Source organism: Egretta garzetta, unplaced genomic scaffold (genome assembly GCF_000687185.1).
Source record: "Egretta garzetta isolate BGI_Z169 unplaced genomic scaffold, ASM68718v1 scaffold287, whole genome shotgun sequence".
NCBI classification, from domain to species: domain Eukaryota; kingdom Metazoa; phylum Chordata; class Aves; order Pelecaniformes; family Ardeidae; genus Egretta; species Egretta garzetta.
This window is the reverse complement of record NW_009260435.1, coordinates 8,129,572-8,147,088: the sequence shown is the minus strand read 5'-3', so window position 1 is coordinate 8,147,088 and position 17,517 is coordinate 8,129,572. Positions and strand designations below refer to the sequence as shown.

At 38.2% G+C, this 17,517-nt stretch overlaps 1 protein-coding gene across 1 annotated transcript in view; it reads left to right on the top strand.

Annotated features, from left to right (window-relative positions):
• Positions 1-231: 231 nt before the first annotated feature.
• Positions 232-17,517, top strand: part of AQP9 (aquaporin 9) — a 30,165-nt gene continuing 12,879 nt past the window's right edge. Inside the window, exons 1-3 of the mRNA XM_009643975.2 lie at positions 232-333; positions 12,514-12,640; positions 16,194-16,331. Coding sequence (XP_009642270.1) covers positions 232-333; positions 12,514-12,640; positions 16,194-16,331 — 367 coding nt within the window. The remainder of the gene's footprint in view (positions 334-12,513; positions 12,641-16,193; positions 16,332-17,517) is intronic.

Sequence of the window (17,517 nt, the reverse complement as noted above, 5' to 3'; positions counted from 1 at the left end):
AAGGGTACTCAGAGAAGGCACAGGATGGAAAACTCATGATGAATTGTTAGGGCATGTTGAGTTGGTTCTGTCAATGCCTGCAGTCAGATGATTTCACTGGCTGTGCAAGATGAAATCTCATATTTCAATGTATAAGTAAAAGTGTCAAAGTTCAGCTGAAGCAGGGACGAATACAGAGCAAATTTTGTGTGTATTTGTAACTAGGGCACCGGAGCAATAGAGGAAGCCAAAATGAGCCGGAAAAACAAAAAAACCTTAAAGGAGAAATTTGCCTTGAAGAACAGCTTGGTTAAAGAAGCCCTCTCAGAATTCCTGGGAACTTTTATATTGATAGTAAGTGTCAGCTGCTTTCCTTTCTTCCTACTAATGTAATGTTGGACAGTGCTTGTAAGGGGACATGTACGCTTTTTCTTGTACTGTACCAGCAGCATGGTTACTGCCTGACAAACATTGTACAGCCTTGAATGAATTGCTTCTATTTATGGTAAGTCTGTAATTCCTTTCTTCACCTGATGTAAATATCACTGGCTATTAAAAACAGATAGCTTTATGTATTATAATTGTCTGGTAAGCATTGGATTTCATATAGGAGCAGAATTTCAGTGAACTACAGATTCTGAAAAATCCAGATATGCACAATGAATATTAATAGTACTCTTGCTTTTGTTTTTAAAAAACACAGCAGTTTATTCTACTTTCACTTCTATGCACAATTTCCATTTGCTTTAACAAACATACTGTATTGCACATTAAGACAATTTTAGCTGAGTTATTTTCCTGGGCAATATAGAAATTTAGCTGTGTGATTTGTAGTGAATTTATTGGGAGTTGCATTGCCAAACCTTCAAAGATTTTGTTAATGAACTGGTTTTTGTCTTGTTTTTAACTGTACTACATAAATTAAACAGTTGCTTGGTCCTGTAGTGCTGCTGCAATTTAGGTAAACACTAAAACTCCCCTTATTCATATCCCCAGATTTTTTTTACTTAATTTCTTCCTCAGTTTTTCTGTGCATTTTCCACTGGGACACAGAGCTGTTTGGTGATTTACCAGGGTAGAGAGCAGGCTCAGTAGCAGAGCTGGAAGTCAAGCAGCTAGAGTATTTATGCCAAGCTCTTTCTTCCTCCTTTTAGTCTGAACAAGACAGTGCTGCTTGTTGCTAAATATTTCATCATAGTGAAAAGACAGAAAAAAATAAGAAGCAGGCATAGTAGTGACACAGTATATTTTGTAACTGTAACTATATTAGCTAAATTTCAAGTAAGTCATCTAAAAAATTCCAGTAGCTTGTAAAATACATGAAAATAATGGTCTTTACTACACTTCAGCCAACTGAAGTGCACAGGCACTAAAGTAACATTATTCTCAAATTTAATACCATCCATAATACATTATTACAGTAAGGAGCACATTTAGAAGCAAGGAGCACAAAGCACTTTACAAACATTAATGAATTAAGTGTCACAACACCCTGGTAAGGAGGGGAAATGTCATTACCTTTGTATTATATATTAGCAAACCTGATTACAGCAGGCTGCACAGGAAGCCTGTGGCAGAACTCTGAATATAACCCGGATCACCTGACTTCCAGTACTGTGTCCTCGCCACAAGATCATCCTCCTCTTTCCATTAATACAATTAAGCAAGTGAAGAAAACGTATTAAAGTGCAGATTAGACCGCAAATGATATTATTTAATGTCCTGCTGCACAAGACTAGAAGGAAATGCAAACCCAGAGCCCATTTGCTAGTATATTCACCATATGAATATAGTAGAAAATGAAGCTACAAAATTGTTGCTGACAATCTGAGTTTCTCAATTCTATTTTACCCTTTCTAATTTCAACCTTGGCTTAAAGCAGAGAAGAGCCTCACATGGATTGAACTGCAGTTTTCTCAGGGCTTGGATACCTCAATTTATGTTTAGACTGTGCAAGTTAGCAGCAGTACAAAGCGTTTATTGTGAAGAAACTGACTTTCCAGCTGTTATTTATTGCTATTGCTTTTAGGCTCTGTCAGCAAGTAGTTTCTCTTTAAGAACAGATAAATATTAAACCCTTAACTTAAATTGGACTTAATGAAAGGGGCAGCCTGGTAAATCAGAGGGCAGAAATCCTTGAAAAACAGACACCACGTATGCTAAAGCAGTGGTAGCTCTCTTCCACCATCCTATTACTATGTCTTAATCCTGTTACAATGTGAAAGTGAGACTTCACAGCCTACAGCAGGTGATTCAGACCTTTGCTGAAAGCCATTTCATGTCACTGTGATGGGTTTTACAGCCTGTGGGGAGCATCTGCACCAAGGAGCAAGGCAGGGACGAACCTTTCTATTACCCACAGGCTTTGTCTGGGAGTCAATGCTAACTGACCATACCTAAATTTGCAACCGACCTAGCACCTAACCTGGAAGTTAGCCAAGTGAAATCTGTTCCCCAAGTAATCTATTTCTATTTTTTCTGGAGAACAACATCAACAGACTACATACTATTAAGAGCTTAAACTACCACTCTTTGGTAACTCTCAAGCATTGCAACATTATTTTCCAACCTGGAAAATGTACAAATTGTAAGATGAATTTCGTGACATCTAGAAAGTGAAACTGCTTATCAGGCAAAAAACAAGCCTTCACCCTGCCTGCAATGTTGAGCAGATTTGAGACAACAAGCCTTGAGAAAGTCACTGGGTTTATGGTTTGGATAACATCTCTTGGTCATCCCTTCTTAATATGCTGTGGTTTGTCTTGCAGCATGGTCTCAGAGCATGTAAACTGAATTCTTTTCAAATGAAACTGAAGTCGAAGGTGAGCTCCAGAATCACAGCAAATGGGCTGACCATTAATGGATGCGCAGTCCAGTGGATCAGACTGGAGATACTCCTAAGTAATCCCTCCTGAGATGTCCATAGTCAGGTTCTCTGAACCAGCTGCTTGCACTGCACGACTCGATAATACATACATAGCCTGTGTGAGTCCTTGCCTCTGCTTATCAAAGCACCCAATTTCAACCTCTCTGAGGGTTCAGTGGGGAACACTAAACTCTAGGAACCTGGAAGTGCCCTGCTGTATAGATGGATCCAACGGTATACAGAGCAGCTGCCGTTATCGCCTGTCTGGGTAATCCTGCTGGTGATTAGGCTATTTTACTCTTAGACCTATTCTGCTGGGGGAACAAGTATTTCTTTCAGTATCAAGCCTTGAATTATTCCCCAAGGCATAACACAACTTCTCTAATTACTCTCTGGAACAAGAATTGGGGCAGAAAACCCAGAATGTACAATCTATAACCAAACGCAAATTGCATGTAGTTTTGGTTACATTGAGCTTTTGGTTACTGTCTTGAATTAGACCATATTTACTTTTGAAAGTTCTGTCAAGCGGCAAAGAAGATAATGTTGCATTTCACCTCTTATGTGATTTCTATAAAGCAGTGATGGAGTTTTAACATAACCAAGTCACACTTGCAGTAAAGGCAATGAGGAACATGCATTATGCTGTGAATTTATATCTGCAGATTATTTGTAAACTCCTGCCCATTTCTTTCATTTACCTTGGTGCTGTCACATGGTAAACCCCAACCTGCAAAATTTAAATGTGCCATTTGTAATTTAAAATAAATAACCACAAACCCCATAACCTACCCATAAAGTTTTTAATGAACATTTGAAATGTTTGAATTTCAATGAACATGCTGCACCAGATAGATGGTTTATGTGACTTCTCAGTGAGTCTCTCTGGAACTCACCTAACCAACTGCCTCTCTGCTTTTCATCACGCTTCTCTTCATATTCCCCTTTGGAACTGGCTGCATTGCTCTCAAACAAAATGGGATTTTCTCTTGCTTATGCCATTAATTATATCTGAATTGGAACAGTTCCAAAAAGAGAAACCAAATGGGCCATGTGGCTTCCTTTACCGGCTACTGCTCACCTAACATAATTTGTATTTCATTTTCACTCTCAAGAGCATCTTACTAAACACAGTTTCCCAGAAAGGCGCTGCACAGGAGCCAGTATCTCCTGAGTCCAGAGCAGTGTACGCTTCCTTGCTGAAACAGAACACAGGCTTCCATTTAGCATATAAAGACAAGTGAGTAGTATATATATTCCTATCCCAAAGCTTAGTCTCCAAAAGGAGGTGGGGAGCCTCTTGCAAAACTCCCGCTGAAGTAGATGTTTGTGTGTGCGTAGAGAATGCAGTGCATGAGCACAAACTGAATGCATGAAACCCTACGCTGCAAATAGTCCAGCTAATGAGAAAGATAGATATTTATCTTTTGCTCATCAAAATCTTTTTGTCTTGTTTTCATATTCTGGCCACTTCATTATGTAAGTTATCACTCCTGCTTTGTTTGGGAATCTAGTCGTGCCTGAAAAATCTTTAAGTGTGACATTCCATGGATTTGCTCAATCTGAAAGATTAAAATTTAAACAACTTCTCCATATTTTTCTTTTTGTGGCCCTACAATCCAGTGCACACTAATTGCAATACTGTACAGTAATATATATCCCTTATTCCAAACATGCGTTACAATCCTCATTAAATGAAAGCAAATGTGGCTTTTGATCATTTACTCCTTAAATAAGTGTTTAGCATTTAATACAAATTTACTATTTAGAAATTTTAAACAAAGATAAATTCTGTGTTCTAAATTTTTGTGAAAGGGAGACTCTTTCTTTGTGTAGGATGAAATTGCTTACACTGAGTTTTGTTTAAGGTACAAAATTAAACAGCAGTAGCCTCTAACAGCTACCTTGTTTGCCATCAGCAATGAATCTCCTGGAGTACATAATCTTGTATAATTAGCTCTTAGACAGTGAACTTAAGTTTGTCAAAGCTAGATAAAAAAGGTTAGTAGAACATATTTGTAATTGGTATTTGGATATGTCACTCAACAGCTTTTTAAATATTATGTAATGCTACAAATACCATGGCCCTTAGTGACGTTTGCACTCTGAAAAGTGGCTCTTATGTCACAGAGATCCTTACATTAACATCTCTAGCAGCAATACCACAGTACGACCAATAAATAATAGAAGTCACTCATGAACCTAATGTCATAGAATTTAATCCTGCACTTCCAGACCAAACCCACTCATTTTATGGGAACAAGATGCTTCCTTTCCCTGTCATCATCAACTCAGAGTCCTTTCCATTTCTGCAAATGTACCAGTTGCATGTATTTTGATGGAATGAAATTTTGCTAATCATTCTGCTGAAGATGTGCAAACTCTTTCTTACTACTGTATTAAATCAGCACTGCAAACAGAAGTCAAAGTGGTAATGAAGACCTTTAGTTGTGCCGAGGTTAAGGAGGTGTTCCTAGACACTGGTGTTATTTCTATAATTTTACTATTATCAAAATCAATTAACATTTTTTTTTCTAGACAACACCTCTGTTTCCCTGAAGTCATTCTTTAATTCACCTAAACGCTTAGCAGTGTGAAAGAACTGAAAGGAAGGTTACCCAATTCTTCTTTTACCCTGAAATGTTTATTACAGCAAATAATTCTGAAAAGTCACAGGAAATATTTTGTTTTCAATACAAACTTAAGTTTTCCAGTATCTGACATTTTAAACTTTCGGGTGACTCAGATGTTCTATGTTGCATGAAAGTTTTAAGAGAATTATCTTCATCTATGCGATATCAGCCCCAACACATAACTCAGCTCTCATTGTTTAACTAAGAGGTTCCAGTAAGTTGAACTTCATTTTCCAAGACCTTTTCCTGTAGATGCATTTTTTTCCAGAAACTTTGCACCTATAGGACTGAAGTGTAGGCACTCTCCCTGAGCCTTACAGAAGACTTGCATACTTCCCGCATTCAGCTGTGAATGCAAAACTTGAATTTATGCTTTATAGACACAACTTTACAGGCTGTTTTTTCAAAAGCTTTGCCTAATAAAAAAGTAATAAAAGTAATAACTTTTAAAACTGTCATAAACAGTTAGAGAATAGAATAAAAGATAATAAATGCAGTTCATGCCATACAGTGAGTTTATATCTTTGTGATCTCAACACTTCAATAAACCAACCTGTCTAACAGTGAATTCTGGTGAGCTCTCCAATACAAGAGGCTTAAGGAAAACTTGATTCAGTTCCTCTAACCCATTCCTCAGAGGCTTCTTTGGTATTAAAAGCATTCAGCTTTTTTTTCCAACAGAAAAAAGCTTAGGAAGAGAACATACTGAGGCTTTAATTAGTCAGAACCACGCACCTCCAACCACGAGGGCACAGCCAAGATCCAGCCTCCCTGTTCCTGCACCCAAAGGGAAGAGTAGAAGAAAAGATATATGTACCCTTATACTCCTAAGAGAGGACAGAAAACCTCCTTTCTCGGAGACTGCAATGACTGCTCCTGCGCTCTTTCTCTGAATGGTACAATTCCCCAAGCACCATTACAGAGACTAAACACAGTTTAAAAGTTTAGAAAGATTTTAATCTTTTCAGTTGGTGTAGGAAGCAAAGCAGAGAAGCACATCTCGGCTCAAGAATAAATGAGTAACCTGGGAGGGAAGCAGCACCTGAATAGGCGCTTTTTCTCCTCAAGAAGCTACTAGGTAAGATTTTCTTCCCTTTCCCAGTCTTTTCTTCCTAGCCCCTTTGCAAGGGGCTGTGTTTCACTCCTGAAAGTTTGTATCTGAATATAAAATGTTTAATTTCCTTTCTCTCCTGAATTTGTAAAACTTAGTGAGAAAATAAAAATAACCTTCACTGAAGAAACTGACTCAAGCCAGTTGCCCTATATAATTCAGGAAAGAAAAGCATTTTAACATTTCAGGATGAAGAGTGCAATATTAATCATAATAAAATATGAGAGAATGCAGACCTTTGCATTCTCTCTAGATGATTTCAAGCTTTTATTTGTCTCCTATTGCATTGTGCAAAAGCAATAATAAAAATTTAAAGCATCAATTTATATAACACAGCATAGTCTGTCCCTCAATGTTTTCACTGTATTTTTTCCCACAGAGCAATTTGAACCAGGTCTTTATATGTTTTAAAAGCTTTATGTACACAATTCATCCAAAGCCTTATTAAATTTACATTCATGTCTCCAAGTAGTAATGCTTTCTGTCATTAAAAAATGGTTTCAAAATGGCAATCATTTTCATGCTTATGTCTATACTATTTAATTAACTAAATGATAAGGGTTTTTTCAAACTCTTATTTTATTAGATAGCAAGTCTGAAAAAAATAAAGGGAAATCCGTTTGAACCCAAGAGGATATTGGCTGTGTCCCAGGACATCATCAGGAGAACGGATATAGCGATTTTTTTATTACTCCAAGTTTGATTAAATCGTAATGTACAGAAATCCCTCCCTGCCTCCACCAAAATATTTAATTAATGATAAAATAAGAGCCATGTGTTTTTAAAGTATTTAAAAATTACTTGACTGGTAAGCTGTATTTTTCTCTCACCTTACAAATTTTAAGTACTATCTGATTTAACAAAAGATAGCAAATACTAAACATGAAATTAGATGAAGATTTCTCTTTCCTGGAAGAACAGGAGTTTCCTGCAACTTGAATTCTTGCAGAGCTAATGCCCTGAATTTTAGTACATCTAAAGTGTCTTTATTTTTGTTACTGTTAGCATTATCATTCCTATTGAAAGAATGCTTAGGAGCCCAGTCTGTATTAAGGCCCCACATAATACACAAACATAGCAAAAATATGCCTCTTTATGGAGAAGGTTTCTAATCCATTATAAACCCCCTTATTATGAAATGCAGCAGGTAAATTCTTAAGCAGACTTGCTTTGTAAACAGATTGGAAATGAAAATGAGTTCTAAAATACAGTTCAAATTAAAGACCTTTAGAAGGACGCCATCCATTTAGTAATCAGCCTCTTACCTGAAAAATTTATTCACTACTTTTGTAAGCAACACCCAAACTAACCATATATAGAAATATTGATGGGGGGCAGGAGGAACTGTACAAGACTACAGAAAACCACAAACAACCCTGTAATGTTTTCATGGGCAACAATATCCCTACCTGCAGTGAAGGGCAAATGCACTTCTCCCAACCCCCAAAGGACTCTCTGACTCTTCCTGCCTGTATCCCCAGTTTTAAGGGCCTAAATATGTGGTGCTAAGTCTGGCTGCTTGAAGAAGTCATGGGGGTTTCCCTAAGAAGTGAAATACCAAGGGCTTGCTCATATGTCCTCAAGTGTCCCAGCAATAGTGCTCTGCTTCCGCAGTCTTGGAAGGAGTAACTTTAGTATAGCAGGACACTCACCAGAAGCCCACAGCTTGAGCCTAACGCACTGCACTGCCCCTGAGAGCCTGTCCCCTTCACAGCACCGTGGAGGAACATATGCACATGCGGCAGAATCGAGAGCAGTACTGCAGGCCTCTCCAGTCTGAAAAAGGGAGCAGACAAGTTGCGGGCTAGCAGGAAATGCCTGTCTGGGGAACAGTAGGAGAACATAGGTGGGAGTGTGGCGTGGGAAAGGGGCAGGGTTGCTGCCTTCCCCGAACAAAGGCATCCTTACAGAAAATTGTGAATTGGTGGAGAGAACCTTGGAGATTCTTCATAATTAGCTGTGTTTTTTTAAGTACAGTGCTGTCCTGAAAACTGTCTAAAATAGAAATTCTGAATTATTTTTCTATCATTTCCTGATTGAAAGTGTACAGCTTATAATTAAAATATTAATTTTTCTGTAACTGCTAACTCAGTATTCCTTGTAGCACACTGAATTCTTGTATTTGTGTAGAACATCATCAGTTGTGCAGCCATTCAGGCCATGTTCTGCCTTCAGGGACATCTATGGTACCTCACTGTAGATGTGTAACTCACCACAGCTTGGCAGCTGGTGATGTATGAGATATAATAAAACACACGTCATTGTCTCCACACTGCTAAAAAGCAGGAGACTTGGCTCCTTCTTTCATGTTACAGCAAGAGTGTATGGCTATGAATGCACACTACAGCTAGATCTGTTTGATAAGAAAGGGCCTTTTTGTATAAGCATTCTGCTTTAAGATGTCTAAAGCTTTACAGGCCATGTAGAAGGCCTGAAACTCTGGATTCAGATCTTGCAGAAAATCCTATTTACACTGAAAAATGCTATTACAAGCATTTGCAAAAACCCTGAAAATAGCACAGATGGAGGCAAAATGATCTTTGGTCTCTCTGATGAGTGTGATAGACAAAGTTCTGCAAGCTTCCAAGGAGTAACAGGACCTTATGTGCATTGGAGGCGAGTTGTTTTCCTTCCCTAACATTAGCCTTGTTACCCCAAGACAAAGAGAAGGACCTAATGTCTACGAAGCAAGCTTTTTGGCAGAGAATGTGCAGACAGCTATTCCACACCCAAACATGTTACTCATGACAGTAATCTAATTACTTTGTGAACAAAAAGTCAGTAATGAAACTACTCTAGTAAATTTAAGCAGATCAGGCTATAGACAACTGCTAAGATGAAAACTTGGTTAACATAGATAAGACAAGATAAGATAAAGAGGTCTGGCTATATTCGACTGTAAATTAAACTCCTGTCAACTCCACATGCTTCAATCAATGAGTTTGTGTGGGTGCAGCTGATGGCTGAGCTTGGCCTGGAAATTTAGAATATTTAGTTACAACTTGATGATCTCGTTGGTCTTAACTCAGCCAAGCAAAGATTCACAGGGTATTAAATTGCTGCTCATGTAATTACATGATTAGGTGATGGTTTCTAGTTATGTAAGCCTAGCTACATTAAGTAGGAGAAAATTTTTTTCTGTCCTTCTTCAAATGACAGTAGATGGAGAAAATATTACCATAACATGGTTCAGATTTGCAGGTTCAGTTCCCAGTTTTCCCATCCCAGAATGGACACATGCTGACTGGGCCTGCAGTAGTGTTCATTCATCATATGTGAGCAGGCAGTCGCTAATCCACTGAGTAAGAAGCCAGTGCAGATGGTGTTCAAGCTGGCTTGTATGCCTTCTTATTTGTAGATCCAGTTTTCTGAGACTGGTTAGCACAAAAAAGAAGCGTCTGGAGTTGCATATTTCTCAATGACTTGCAGAGCAGAAGCTATTATGCAAGAGGACTACACAGCTGTTTCTGTATGATTCTCCTCAGTTCTAGTAATCAGGGAAGTGAGGCCACAGCCTCCCTCTTATTTCCTTCCCTCTTCTTGTGAATTTGTAGCTGATATACGCAGCTGTAGTTTCTGTAACTGTAGTTACCCTTTTCTATACCCATATCCCCTACTCCTGTTTCCTTTTTCCATCATCCTTACAGAAAGGGGTAATATTTTCAAAAGAATGACATTTTTGAATCTGCAAAACTTTGCCTGTGCCATTTCAGAACACAAGTGCATACTTGCAGATCTAACTGCTTGCCTGAATACAAACTGCACCCCAGTGTACACAGGGCCCCAGACCAGCCTACTGAACTTGCCCATGTCTGAGCCACGTCTTTCACTAAATCTTGCTTAGTGCAATTTCTGGAATACTCCCTTTGAGAAGTCTGGAAAATGAAGACTAATGAAGGCATGCTAATTCCACCTCCTCTAGACTTGTGCCCTAATCTTAAACTTTATAAATTCCAGCATACCCATTCTTTCCATATTAATAAAACATATGAATACATGAGTAGAATTGTCTCATATGAAGTTTTAAAAAACCAAGTAATTTCAGCTGCAAACAACTAAAATGTGTTTTGGTTTGGTTTTATATCTGTATGTGCATTTGTGCTTACCATTTGAATTCCTAGGTACATCATACTAATAGCAATGAGAGAATGCCTGACGTAAGCCTGTGTCATCCATTGCACAGCAGTTGACTGCAGCTTGGAGTATGTTTTGTAGCTTTCAATTATGCAGTCCAATAAACTACTGCTATCTAACACCACCCTACCCTTACGTAACCTGACAGCTGTAACACTTTGGCACCAGACAGTGTTTTGTTTGCTTGCATGGTTATAACCTCAAGGCAAGAACTGCACCTGGGTATATGACACAGTCTTGGGGCACTTTTATAACAGAAACTCTGTCTGCATTGCCAAGCTGGTTAAGAGTGTAATTTTATTGAGAGCTTTTCTGTCACATTTTGGTACTAGTTAAAACCCTTGGGGAAATCATAGAAACAAAAGAATGATTTTGTCTGTTTAAATTGCATCTATTCTAGTAGGACTTGCTCGTTAAACCTCAATCGCCAAATCTTTTTGGTACAGTCTATTTCTAAGGCAGGAGAGATTTTCCCATTACTCTGCAGTTTTGGAATGCAACTGCCTTGCAACTGAAAAGCATTTCTAAAAGAACTAAACTTTAAGTATTCAAATATGCATAGTTAGGAAGAATATTTGCTATACAGTCATTGGTGACACACAGTAATGGCAGAACACTAAAGCGAAGCAAGGAGATTAACCAAAGTGACTGCATTGGCTAAGATGGAATGACTTCATAGGAAGAAAAAAAACCAACCCAGATTCCGATGTACCATCAAAGGAGGAATATACACATAACATATATATCCAATTTAACATCAAAGTAATTGAGGTTGCACAAGATAAATCTAGTCACATGCCAGAAATGGTATGATTCAGATCACTTAGAGTTGCAGAGAAGCAAAAGTTTTCAGACTATAGATATTATTTGATAACTTCCATAGAGTACTGGGTCCTTATTCAGCAAAGCACTTAGGCATATATTTAAAAAAGAGATTTTCAAAGACACAAATTGATTTCTAGCAGAAATGGATCAGCTAGTCTATCTTAAACTAAAGGCCTTTTGTACCTTTGAATATCTTTCCTACCAACTTTAATAGGACCTAAACATATGCCTGAAGCTAAGCAGAAGCTTTAGAACTGAATAAACATGATCTTAAGGATACATTTAAATGTGTTGCTGAACTTCATTCTGGGGGGAACCAAAATAAAATGGAAGCCAGTTTAAATCCATTGAGAATACTCCCATGTGAACTGTTCAGGTATCCCCACTTCAGTTAATTGTTCAAACGGCAGAGCCAGTGAAATAGTTTGATAGAGCAATATGTGATCTCAAGGCAGCATAACAGTAACACACACTCTAATCTCCAGTAAGTTGTCTCATTCCAGAATTTCAACATTAAACATTAAAAACTTTTTGAACTATCTTTCATAACTTTTATAGAAATTTTTTCATTGCTTATAACAACAATCTGGAACTGAAAACTTATCACACAGAATTAATCCCCTCTTCACTTTCAGATGCAGAGATTTGTTGTAGAGGCTGTGAGATCTTGTTTAGGCCCCAAGTTTTGATTTCTATCCCATCATTGTGCCTGAAAGCTGTTTTCTGGGGAGAGAGAGGTCATTATTAGCAGACATTCTTCCTGGTCAGAGAACAGGGGAAAATAAAGACCAAATGTTCATTGCAGCAAAGGCAATGATGGCACACATGCCACTAATCTCAAATTCTAGCATTGTTTCACTATGTAACAACAATTTCAGCTATACCTGGACAGCAACAGCAGTTGCAAACTAACCAGTAACATTTGACAGACACACTCATGGTTTTACATTTCTCTTAAAATACAGGCACTGGGATGTGGGTGTGTGGGACAGGCTGTCCTTAGCCGAGGAGCCCATGGTGGACCCATGACAGTATCAGTTGGATTTGCAATGGCAGTCACCATAGCAGTGTATGTGTCCGGGGGCGTTTCTGGTAAGTGACTTTTTTTTTCTTATATAGTATTTATTACTGGGGTTTTAAGGCTACTTTATTAAATTACTTCCATCTCATGGTATAAACAATTATGTATCTAGCAATAGCAAGCACCATTACAGCAGAGTCAGTTTCGCTAGTAAATCTTTTGTATTCTTGTTTCCTTCTGTTCTTTGCATTTGACAAAATCTTCCACCAAATTCTGATCTGAACTACAGTGTGCAAACCTTAGCAGACCTCTGGCCTTTATCGAAAGTGGACTGTGCAAACCAGAAATCTGCTTCGTCTTGCTTTGAGAATTCTGTCAATACAGATGATCCTGGACAGCATAGGCACTGCGTTTAAGGAAATAACCATGAAAAGTTTACAGAATCCAGCAGTCACCCACTAATTGGTATAAAGGAGCAGTGTTCACCTCACAGAGTGCAATTTATCTCTTCATGTCCTATGACAGGCAGTAGCAAATATGCTCCTGTCTGCTTATTCGCAGAAGCAGCAGATCATAGAAAGCAGAAAACAGCTAAAAGATTTAGTACTAGAGATACACTCTGTGATACACTGTCAATGTACTGTCATTGCCCCTTTTTTTCTGCTATAGCATTTGGTCAATATATATTGGTCAGGAATCTCTCTTTTGTCTGTAGCTAACTAATCATTGTCTACGTGTGCTATTTTGGATGGTGCTTTGTCTCCTATTTCCACCATTTAGTTTGGCCAAATTAATATCAGAAACATGGGCATAACTGCTTTTAATGTTTAAATTCTCCCTTTAAAGTAGAAAATTATGGTTTGTGATAATACACAGCGTTGTGTATTATAATACACAATACTCCGCGTTGTATGTGGAGTTTACATTGCCCTCTTAAAGCAAATGGTGTCCTTGTACTCCAGTTCTCACAGAGGCATTTCTTACCTTTCATAAAGAGGGTAAAGTCAATCTGGGCAGGTATCTCTAGGTATAACTAGGCCATTATAAATAGTTGCTGTAGCAGAAATAACTGTGGCTATTTATCTTCTCTTTTAAATTTTTTTTTTTTTACAGAGACACCATGCAGGAGAAGGTTGCTAAGTTAACATTAGAAAGTGCTCAAGGTACTGCAAAACAGGCAGTGTTGTTACTATCGTTGAAACAGAGCAGAATGGTTCCTTAATATCACACAGAGATAATTCAGCAGTATGTTCCTATTATCCGAACAACTTTAAACTACAGCTTTGGTTTATGTGTAGGCGGGTAAACTCTTCTAATGCAATATCATGAAAAAAATCCTGTAAAGACACTAACCTGTCCTACATTTGCATCTTTAAGGGGTATTCATCTCTGTGCTATAGATTATAGTTCAATCACAGCAAGGCAGAGCAGTTGCAGATGTTGCAGTATTGTGCTTCCTGTGTTTTTCCCATGACAAAGGATTCTGCATGCAGTGCATTTTCTCTGTGAAAGAACAGGAATAGATTTTTCAATAGGCTATGACTATCCAACATATGATTACTAGTGGACACTTTTGAATATGAGTTCCTATACAGAATTTGTTAGCAAATTCTGTGGCTCTTTGGCCATGAAGTCTCATGTTTAAGTACTGCTAAAATATTTTGCATCAGTGCTTTATGAAACTCTAAATTCATGGTAACATAAAATATACAGTCTGGACACTTGGTAGAGTTGAGCTCTTTTATCTAGGAAAATTGCCCTTTTTGCTTTTCCTCCATCTAATTTTCCTCAATGTCTAGATAATTTCCCACCATTTTTTTTCAACGTTTCAAACAAACTCATGACTGTGATCACTGCAACTACAGAAGAATGGGGAACACACTGTCCAAAGAGGACTTTTTTTTTTTTAAAAAAAACAGGAAACTACCAGTGGCACACAAACCAAGAATCTTTTAAGTCCCCTATGTCAGCATGAGAGCTTTTGACTAGACTTTTCCTTTCCAGATTTAATGTTAATCAGACATCTCCAATATTATTATGACTTGTCCTGGCCATCATAATGACCCTGTATTATATACAGGTGGGGAACAATATCAGGTGTTGAAAGAAAGGAAGATGATTCATTCCAGCCAGAATAAAGAACAAAAGACAAGACAACAATTTATCAACATTCACATGAAGGGCTGTTAAATAAGGTGCCACCCATCCATTTGCTCTGTGCTGAAGACTTTGAAACACAGTGAAGAATTCAAAATTAATTCAAGACTGGTGCTACTAGGTCAGAGTTTTGGAAATGTCACAAAGAAGGTTTTATCCAGTTTGTTATCTATGTTTGTCAGTTCATTACGTATCAAGGGTGCCTGGATTTCATAAGATAATGACTCACTGACCTGAAGTGCAAGCAAACACAGAAACTGTACATAGAGGCCCTTTCTCCATCACTAGCCTTTGACAGACAAAGGTCATGCTCTTTTAGTTATTTTATTAAAGACAAAGGCTATTTTTTTCTGATAACCATACAGGCTGAAATGAGACTTTACCTGGAAGGTAAGCAATGGATCTGCTATATCCTTGCGAAACTTGGGGTTTACTCTATTTTTACTGCAGACTACTGTTTCATGTGCTTATTTGTTTGGCAGTTTTGGTATTTCTTAAGTGTCAACTACATATTTGTAAAAAATGAAGTTTTCCAAAGCATTCAACACTTTTTTTTTTCCATGTTGAGGGAAACATGTTATGTCACATGTTATTGTGACATAACAATAAATATATTTTAGAGACTAAAATTTTCATGAAGAATTCCAGTGTTGCTGAAATCTTTTCCATGTGTGACTTTAGATGTAGCTACTCCTAAATACAAAGGGAGGAAATTCCACAGGAAATAGAACACACTGTTTCAGCACAGCTACTTTATCAGTTTCCTTATCATGGACCTTTCTGGAGGATGTAAGAGCTTAATGAAAATGTGTGATGAAGAACTATGCACTGCTGTCCCCAGATCCCATCTAGGCATAGTTTACCAACAGTCAGCATGAAGCTGAACAGCCCTAACATTATTTTATTTTATGTTCATGAAAACTGAGTTCCTAAATAACCCCAGGTTGAAGACAGGAACATAAACATGACTTAAATCCAGATCTGCCTCAAGATATATGATCGAGACAGTAACAGTCCTTAATGTTAATACATGCTTGCTAAACTCAATGAATGTTCTGCTGCCCCAATCCTCCCTTAAAAATAAAAAGCCAAAGCACTTGAGGAGAGAGAATATGTGCAGAATGATGGACCCTCCCATCACAATCAATAGGGCAGATTTAAGCTTTTTCTAGAAAAGTTGTCTATAGATCTATAGATTATATACTGCAGGACATCAGTCTGATAAATAACACAGCCTGCAAACATCAAGAGGGAAGCTGGATCCTGGTGGATACTGGCTTCTCCCCCTCCTCCCAATTTCATCCAGCTTGTTTCAGTTTAATTGCAGTCAGCATTTAATTGCAAAATAACATCTAGAAAAGCATGTGCTAGTCTTGTGCTTAGAAGTGCCCACATTTTTACAAATCCTTCACCTATTCTCATGTATCTGAGTCATCCATATGACTTATTTTGTGATTTATTTTTCAGGTGGTCACATAAACCCAGCCGTTTCATTAGCCATGTGCGTGACTGGAAGATTAAAATGGACCAAATTACCAATTTACATATTAGCACAACTCCTGGGAGCATTTGTCGGAGCAGCAGCTGTCTTTGGGATTTATTACGGTGAGTACACCTTAGACATGCTCACAGGACAAACTAGAGGTCAGGCAGTCTCTAAGGCCCCAATTTTTCAATGAATGCCAATCAGGCAGAGGACTCTGTTCACACAGGGCTAATGGCAAGACTGAAGCTAAAGCCATAAAGAAGAAAGGAAGAAGCATAAAGAGTTTGAAGGAAAAAAAAAAAAGCACTGTTCAAACATTCCAGGTATCCTACAACTTTTCTGAAAAGCTAGTACTCCAGGAAGTGTTCTGAAATTTAGAAAAATTATTCAGGGGAAATCAGATACTCTGAGATCATGTATTTCTCAGTAAGGATTTTAAATTACTTAATAGCCAGGATATAGGGCTATTCATCTTCCAAGCAAATTAGAAACATTAAAGACCTGATCCAAGTGCCTGTAGGCAAATATCACCAACGTCGTTCATTGAGGTTACAGGATATGAGATCAAGTCCCTCCTGACTGAACTTCAGACCACCCTAGAGAGGTAGCTCTTCAAGGCAATGAACTCCAGGTAGAGTGATTTATATTAGAAGGTCATATATTAGAAGGGGAAAAAAAAAAAAAAAAAAAAAAGATCGCCCCTATCCTTGAGGCATTTTTTCTCTTACACAGAGTGCCACAAAGGGAAAAAACTTTGTAACAGATACCCTAACTTGATGAATCCACTCACTCAGATCAGTTGCTTCAATCACCTGCTCCAAACCTCTGCTTCTACTGTCCCAGCCCATCTGCTGCAAAGCCTCTCTCTTACGGGCATTATGTCTCCAGACAGTGCTGGGTCTAGATGCAACAAAGAAAAAAAATGGTAATGCCTATTGTATATCATCTAGATGTTCAGTACCCATAGTAATCATGAACAGAAAAATCTTTAGGAACTGTGGCAACTGTTTTGGGTTGGGTGAGGTTTGTTTGTTTGTTTGGGATTTAGGGTGGTGAGGGGGAGTTGTTTTAAGGTTAGTGTTAGAATTTGGAAACTGTGGGATTCCAGAACAGGATTTCCATCTGAATCTAAGTCTTTCTCAAGCCAGACAGCCAGGATTAGGGCTATGGCCAGGATGCAGCAGTACGTCAACAAGCACATGGGGTTGGGGGTGGATTCACTGTGTTCTGCCAAGGGGTGGTAGCAACAGGATAGGGAGCTAAGATAGGGAATTTAGGGCTAGGGTTAGACGCTTTTCCTGTTAT